The sequence below is a fragment of the Miscanthus floridulus genome, chromosome 6 (assembly GCF_019320115.1).
Source record: "Miscanthus floridulus cultivar M001 chromosome 6, ASM1932011v1, whole genome shotgun sequence".
NCBI lineage: Eukaryota > Viridiplantae > Streptophyta > Magnoliopsida > Poales > Poaceae > Miscanthus > Miscanthus floridulus.
Genome location: NC_089585.1, coordinates 49,764,453 through 49,771,974, shown reverse-complemented (window position 1 = coordinate 49,771,974; position 7,522 = coordinate 49,764,453). Strand labels below are relative to the sequence as shown.

General features: G+C 40.5%; 1 protein-coding gene across 1 annotated transcript; it reads left to right on the top strand.

The window, feature by feature from the left end:
* The first annotated feature begins 841 nt into the window (after positions 1-841).
* Positions 842-4,748, top strand: LOC136460589 (receptor kinase-like protein Xa21). Its single transcript, XM_066460232.1, has 3 exons — positions 842-976; positions 1,498-4,057; positions 4,384-4,748. The coding sequence occupies exons 1-3, from the start codon at positions 842-844 to the stop codon at positions 4,746-4,748; spliced, it is 3,060 nt and encodes a 1,019-aa protein (XP_066316329.1).
* The last annotated feature ends 2,774 nt before the right edge of the window (positions 4,749-7,522 follow it).

The following is a 7,522-nucleotide window of genomic DNA, read 5'->3' as shown; positions in this document are numbered from 1 at the left end:
TGCTATTGTAGCACTTTCGTTTTTATTTGGCAATTAGTGTTCAATCATGGACTAATTAGGCTCAAAACGTTCGTCTCGCAATTTCCAACCAAACTGTGCAATTAGTTTTTTTTGTCTACATTTAATGCTCCATGCACGTATCGCAAGATTCGATGTGATGGGTACTGTAGCACTTTTTGGGAAAACTTTTCGCGAACTAGGCCTGTTTAGTTCCCAAAAATTTTTGCGCAGTACCCATCACATCGAATCTTGCGGCATATGCATGGAGTACTAAATGTAGACGACAAAAAAACTAATTACACAGTTGAGTGAGAAATCGCGAGACGAAACTTTCGAACCTAATTAGTCCATAATTAGACACTAATTGCCAAATACAAACGAAACTGCTATAGTAGCCAAAACCCCAAAAAAATTGGATCTAAACGCCCTCTAAACAAGTATATACATAGGCCTAGTATACTATAGGCTCTGCTCAGTCTCACTAGGTCTGGGCGCCTGGCTGGGCTGGGGCTAGCAAGCTAAACTAGCTGACGATCGCGCGCTGCCTGCAGCCCTGCACTGCCACTGGTCCACACTGCATGCAAGAACCAGCTGATGCTGATCTGAGCTGAGATTACCCCTGCCAGTATCCATCGCCCATCGATCGATCCATCAGCATTCAACAGCAGGTGACAACACGCACGGGGCCGGTCGGCCTGCGTGCATGCTCGGTGCTCGCTCGCACGCACACTCGACGGGACGGGACGGACGTACAGGTACAGGTACAGAAGGTGAGATGGATGGAGTCGATGCGATGGTTCATGCATGCCCGTACGGGCCGATTCGATCGGCGCAATGGCGCATGCATGCATATGGGATTTCCATCGATGCCAACGCGGCAGCCAAGGAGGATTCTGCGCTCGCAGCAGCCAGCAGGACGCAAAACGACTCTCGGCGTGACTACCCAGACCTCGGCGTCGAGCAGTGCCACGCCGAGGTCTGCGGCTCGGCGTGAAGTAACACAGCGCCGAGGTACGCGGGGCCCAACGTCTTCGTGGCAACTGCGACCAGAGTCCGCGCTGACGTGGCAAAAGTTTGGCGTTGTCTGACACAGCGCCGAGCCTCATACCTTGGCGTCGTGTCCTAATACGTCGAAAAATGGTCTATTATCGGAAAACGTTTCGACAGGAAACTATTTGTAAAAAATGTTTTTAAAAGGGACCAAAATGCAAAAATTTCACAGACAAAAGTTTGAGTCACTTGATAGGAAGACCACCAAATTTTTCATCATAATTAATTAGTAAAGAAATAAAAACTAGCTTTCGCTGAGTATATATAGGAGTGAATGACCCTGTGGCCTTGCAAGTATTCGCTCCTAGCACCAAACTCAAAACAATGGGAAGTTCTCGCTTCTTTCTCACCCTTCAACTCCTCCTTTTAAGCTCCTTTTGCTCAGTTCGTCTTTCCAAACCATTTACCACAGCCAAAACTGATTTTTTGGCACTTCTATCCTTCAAGTCCCTCATATCAAGCGACCCACTTGGAATATTGTCGTCATGGAATGGTTCAGTGCACCACTGTCTCTGGCCTGGGATCAAGTGTGGCGGCCGCCATTCTGATAGGGTCACTGCTCTTGTCCTAAGCTCCAGCCGTCTTTCAGGTCAGATATCCCCATCTCTCTCGAACCTCTCCTTTCTTCAGGAGTTGAGGCTCTCTGACAACCACTTTACGGGAATCATCCCAGAGGAGCTAGGGCAATTGAGCAGATTGCGCAACATGAATCTGTCTGTGAATTCCCTTGGTGGTAATATACCATCAACTCTCGGAAACTGCACCAGGCTACAGGACCTAAATTTGAGGCGAAATAATCTCCAAGGCACCATCCCTAACAGCCTTGGCTTGTGCAAAGAACTTGTTTACCTATTACTGAACTCTAATAACCTCACGGGTAACATCCCACCAAGCCTTGGTAATCTAACTAGGCTCCTACTGTTTCGTCTAGATGTCAATAATTTAACTGGCACTATCCCTGATTCTCTCGGCCAGCTCCAAGTCCTCGAAACCATTTGCCTTAATGAAAATAGTATTTCAGGTGAGATACCAAGTTCCTTGTACAATATTTCATCCATGCAGGTCTTCCAATTAGCTTACAACCAATTCAGTGGAAATCTTCCTTCGGATATCGGCGCTAATTTCCCAAACTTGTTGGCACTTGTAGTATTTGCAAATCAACTACAAGGACCAATCCCGAATTCCTTATCCAATTGTTCGGAGTTATATATGATTGCAGTTGCGTATAACAAGTTCACAGGTCCAATGCCTTCTAGCATAGGAAATTTACAAAACCTTGAGACTTTTGAGTCTGCATCAAATTTACTAGAGGCCACTGCACCTAGGCAATGGAATAATTTTATGGATGCACTAACAAATTGTACTGGTTTACAAGTATTGGACCTTGGAGATAATCAACTCCAAGGATTTATACCCAGTTCCGTAGGCAATCTTTCAAGCGATCTTTACTTTTTCAGTTTGCAAACTAATCCTATCTCTGGTAACATCCCTGCTGATATTGGGAAACTAACTGGCCTGACAAGAATTCAGCTGTCCAACATGCAACTTAGAGGCACTATCCCACAAGAAATTGACAGACTTTGGAGACTTGAAATGATAGATCTAGCAAATAACACCATTTCAGGAGAAATTCCACCGACTTTTGGCAACCTTACCAAGATGACCCGTCTCTTCCTCCAAAACAATGAACTTGTAGGGAGTATACCACAGGAGCTAAGTTCGATGCAAGCCTTAGAATCAATCAACCTGTCAACTAACAATTTTTTAGGAAATATTCCAAAGGAAATTATGCTTCCCTCCCTTTCTCTAGCCATGGACTTGTCACACAACCATCTTAGTGGTCCACTGCCGCTAGAAATAGGCAAGATGAACAATGTACAAAAGATTATCTTATCAAATAACAAAGTATTCGGTGACATTCCAAGCACCATCGATGGGTGCCAGATATTACAGACACTCTATCTTGACAGAAACATGTTTCAGGGTTCTTTCCCTTCATCCTTCAGCAACATGAAAGCACTGCTGGACCTTAATCTGTCCCATAACAATTTTTCTGGTCCAGTGCCACAATTCATCGATCAGATGGAGCTCCAACATCTGGATATTTCTTTTAACAATTTCGAGGGGAAACTACCCATAGGAGGAGTGTTCAAAAACATTACTGCAGTGGATGTAAGAGGTAATCCCAATATTTGTGGTGGACCACCACAAATGCATCTACCTGGATGTGTTGCACATATCCAAACACAAAAACAACATCCCAGGAGAATCATTGCAATAATCTGTATAGCTGCTGCATTAGCATGCCTATGCACAGCCATATTGTTCTTTGCTATTCGATACCGTAGAAGGCCAAAAAAGAATCCAGCCTCCATTATGAACTTGAAATTTGAGCATAAGAAGGTGTCGTACAATGACATATTCAAGGCAACCGAGGGTTTCTCCTCGGTTAACCTGATTGGAAAAGGCACATTCGGAACTGTGTACAAAGCCACCATGACCTTTGAGAATCAGCCAATAATTGTTGCCGCAAAGGTAATAGATCTAGAACAACATGGTGCTACTGAATCATTCTTCAGAGAATGTGAAGCATTGAGAAATATTCGCCACCGTAACCTTGTTAAAGTCCTCAGTTCATGCTCTAGTACAGATCACAATGGTAACGATTTCAAGGCTCTAATTTTCGAGTTCATGCCAAATGGTAGTTTGGAGACATGGTTACATACTAGAGCATGTACTGATAATAGATCATTGGAAGCTCTGAGGCTAATCAAGAGGATGGACATAGCTATTGAAGTTGCCACAGCACTAGACTACCTCCACCACCACGGAACTGTGCCAATTGTCCACTGTGATTTGAAGCCTAGTAATGTCCTTTTGGATGAGGAAATGACTGCACATGTTGGTGATTTTGGATTAGCAAAATTTTTGGTTCAAGAAGGTATGATGTCTTCTCAGTCAGCAACAAGCATGGGCATCAAGGGTACCATTGGCTACATTCCTCCAGGTACAGCCTTCTCTACTAATATACGTTGTTTCCTCAGTATCATCCTTTCTCAGTTGTTCTTAAGAAAAATAGATCAACTTATTTACCCTTCACAATTTTATCCGGTCCTTATTTATTCTGGAATGTCTGTAGTTTATGAGTTCTTTTTCATTTCCAGGAAAGTGGACAACATAGTATACCTTTCATTCCCTTTCTTTCTTTTATTCGGTCGACCTTTTCCCTGAAAACTGAATTAGATTATATTTATGTTAAATTATGTGATCATTTGAAGCTATAACTCTGCCAATGATATCTTGCGATCTCTGACTAATTATTTTCGTTGTCAGAGTATGGCATGGGGGGTCAAGCATCAACACAAGGAGACGTGTATAGCTATGGCATTCTGCTGCTTGAAATGTTTACCGGAGTGAGTCCCACTGATGAAAGATTCACAGACGGATTGAACCTACTCAGGCTAGTTGAGATGTCTTTTCCCGATAAAATAATGGAAATAGTTGATCACAAACTGATTCTGACAAATGGAGAAATAGAGACTGAAGACAATGCCTATGCGCCAGGAAAAATTTATGAATGCTTACTTTTGGTGACACAATGTGCACTCATGTGCTGCAAAGAGTCACCAAATGAACGCATCAGTATAACAGAAGTTGCCAAAGAGTTAAACTCAGCACGAGAGAAGCTATTGGCATGAGAGAAAATTTAACTGATTAGCGGGTGCAATATTGATAAGTTTCTCTATTTGGAGAATCATTGTGATATATATATATATATATATATATATATATATATATATATATATATATATATAGAAAATTATTGCAAAACTGTTTTCTTCTGGTAGTATAGGATAATTGACCTTCTTTTGGAGTTAGGTTTCCTTTACGCTTCATTTTAGGATTTCCGTTCGCAAGTCATATGATACACGTTGACTAATTGTATTTCCATCTTTTTTTTTTGAGGTGGGCTAATGTCTTGTAAGCAGGGTGAATGTGTGATAGTAATAGTATGTATAAAACATCCACAACAAGGATGATTTCAGTAATGTCATCCACAACATACATTAATGATGAATACATTCATACTATTCATATCTTGTGTTTTTGTTATAAAAAGTTTTCAAAATGTGTTCGCTTATAATGTTATAGAAAATTTTCAGGTTTTCTGGCCTATTTTTCGAACTAAATCCATCTTTGGAAGCTTCTGCAGATGTTTTTTGAGCTTTACATATTTTATTGAGATTTACCGTGTTCCAATCTATCTCTAAGACTTTTATTGAAATTTTTAAAAATTAAGATGTATTTTTTGTGGTTTTAAAATTCTTATCACTACTTAAAAAAACATTTGTAGGGACACCTCTTTTTTTATGGACGGCTCAACCTAAAATCGCTTCTAAAAATGGTTCCCAAAACAAGCCATCTTTAGATATACATTTGTAGGGGCAGCTCTATATCCTTCCACCCTTAAAAGTTGATTTCAAGAGACATCTGGATCTACAATCACGTCTAAAAATAGGCACCGAATAGTAAAATTATGTATTGAAATTAGAATTTTTAAACGATTTGATCGAGAACGACCAAAACAAATGTTGTAGATCTCGAAAAGTTATATAACTTGTAGTTGATAACTTTTTCATTTAAATTTATCTATTCAAGGAAAATTACGTTTGAACTTCTCATATTTGAAATTCAAATTCTTCAAACGACTTTGAATAGAGAAATGACCAAAATGAAAGTTGTAGATCTCAAAAAGATACAAACCTTTGCAGTTGACAACTTTTTTTATTTGAAATCATCTATGCAAGGAAAATTACGTTTGAATTTCTCCCTTTTGAAATTCAAATTCTTCAAATGACCTAGGATATAGAAATGACCAAAACCAAAGTTGTAAATCTCCAAAAGTTCTAAAATTTTGTAGTTGACAACTTTATCATTTGAATTAGTTTAGGGCTCCAAACACTCATTTTAAAACCCGATGAAGAAAAAATGAGAAAGACGAATGTCCCGATTGGACACAAGTGTCTTATGGGTGGAGTGGTCAAAAGAGAGGAGCACGCAAGGGCTAAGATCACGAGGTTGAGTCCCGCAACCACGCAGCACGTGTTTTTCCCATGAAAAATCACACGACTTATGACGACACGTGCGTGTGGCTGCTCTGTAGGGGTGTCTTCAGAATAAAAACTTTTTTTTATTGTTTAAAGCCTAGATTTGTGATTTCAGAGAAAAACGTTTTGCAGGAGCAGCTCGTTTTTGAGCCACCACTAAAATACCCAGCTGCCTTGTAGCCGTCCTAAAGATCCTGTACTAGTGTATCCTATGTTTACTGGATATATTAAATAAAAAAGGATGAGGCACTTGTCGGGATTTTGTACCACCGACTAGTGATCTTGGTGAGACACAAAGTTCAGACAGAGCTGGGTGTCCTACTAGGCACTTGTCTGTACTACTTATGCCCCGAGTGCTTGTTTGATGTCAAGTATGGGGTGAAATGTGAATTTGAGATTTATGTACGGTCTAGTGCTGTGTCATGTCATTTGGTGATGGGCCCTCGCATGGTGGGAGAGCTTGTGCATATTTTTGTTGAGAAAGCACGGTTGCATATGTGTCGATTGTGATATCCTCATAGCCCTTGATACTTGAGCAACCAAAGGAGAGTTTCATCGAGTTCTTGATCGAGTATGACCTGACCTAAATATTAGTATTTGTTAATGCAAAAAGATCCGCAAGCGCATGGAATATCATTGTAGATTTCACCTGGGAGTATTCTAAGATATTGACTTTTTAGAGAACGAGGAGTGTACTAATCAAGTATCAAGTTTGTCAATAAAGATAGAAGAATCAATAAATGTTTTTGTGGGTAGGGTAGATTTTCCTAAGATTTTTGTGGGTTTACTCAAATTTACTTTCTTCCAAGCAGCGATACGTTTTCGACCCTCAGTGGGGTGAGAAAACAAGGTCAAAGGAAGGTTGATAAAAAGCTCTACGTTACATCAATCCAAACGTGGTGCATTACATCAACCTAATAGGACTATCACCCCTAGGACTAGCTACCACAACTATATCCTGGTGTTGGGCGCAACCTCAGGTATAGTCTAGACACCACATTGACACCAATGATAGCTACTCTAATTCAACGTTAAAACTAGAGCACTTAATGTGAGCGGATATCCCATAAGTAAAGTAAAGCTAGTAAGGAGTAAATTAAATAAATAAATCAAAGTTATAAATAAATAAATCAAAGTTATCAGAGTAGTACTTTTTTAGATAAAATCATAGTTAGATATTACTAAAGGAGTAGTTGCATATGTCGAGATACTAACTAGAGGAGGCATTGACAGGTCAGCTTCTCCTCAGCTCTCACCTCACCTCACCTCACCTCTCTCTTGAGTATGGATGGTATAGGACCCGATAGGCATGGGTACGTAGGAAATAATCTCGCCCGCGGGTACATGTGGGGCAGGTACCCGCA

What these genes read in the sequence shown, in the direction of transcription:
- LOC136460589 (XM_066460232.1), top strand. Translation starts at nt 842, where the DNA reads ATGCATGCATATGGGATTTCCATCGATGCCAACGCGGCAGCCAAGGAG. An exon ending in TCGAGCAGTGCCACGCCGAG is followed by an intron (nt 977 to 1,497) that starts GTCTGCGGCTCG and finishes CTATCCTTCAAG; the next exon opens with TCCCTCATATCAAGCGACCC. An exon ending in CATTGGCTACATTCCTCCAG is followed by an intron (nt 4,058 to 4,383) that starts GTACAGCCTTCT and finishes TTTCGTTGTCAG; the next exon opens with AGTATGGCATGGGGGGTCAA.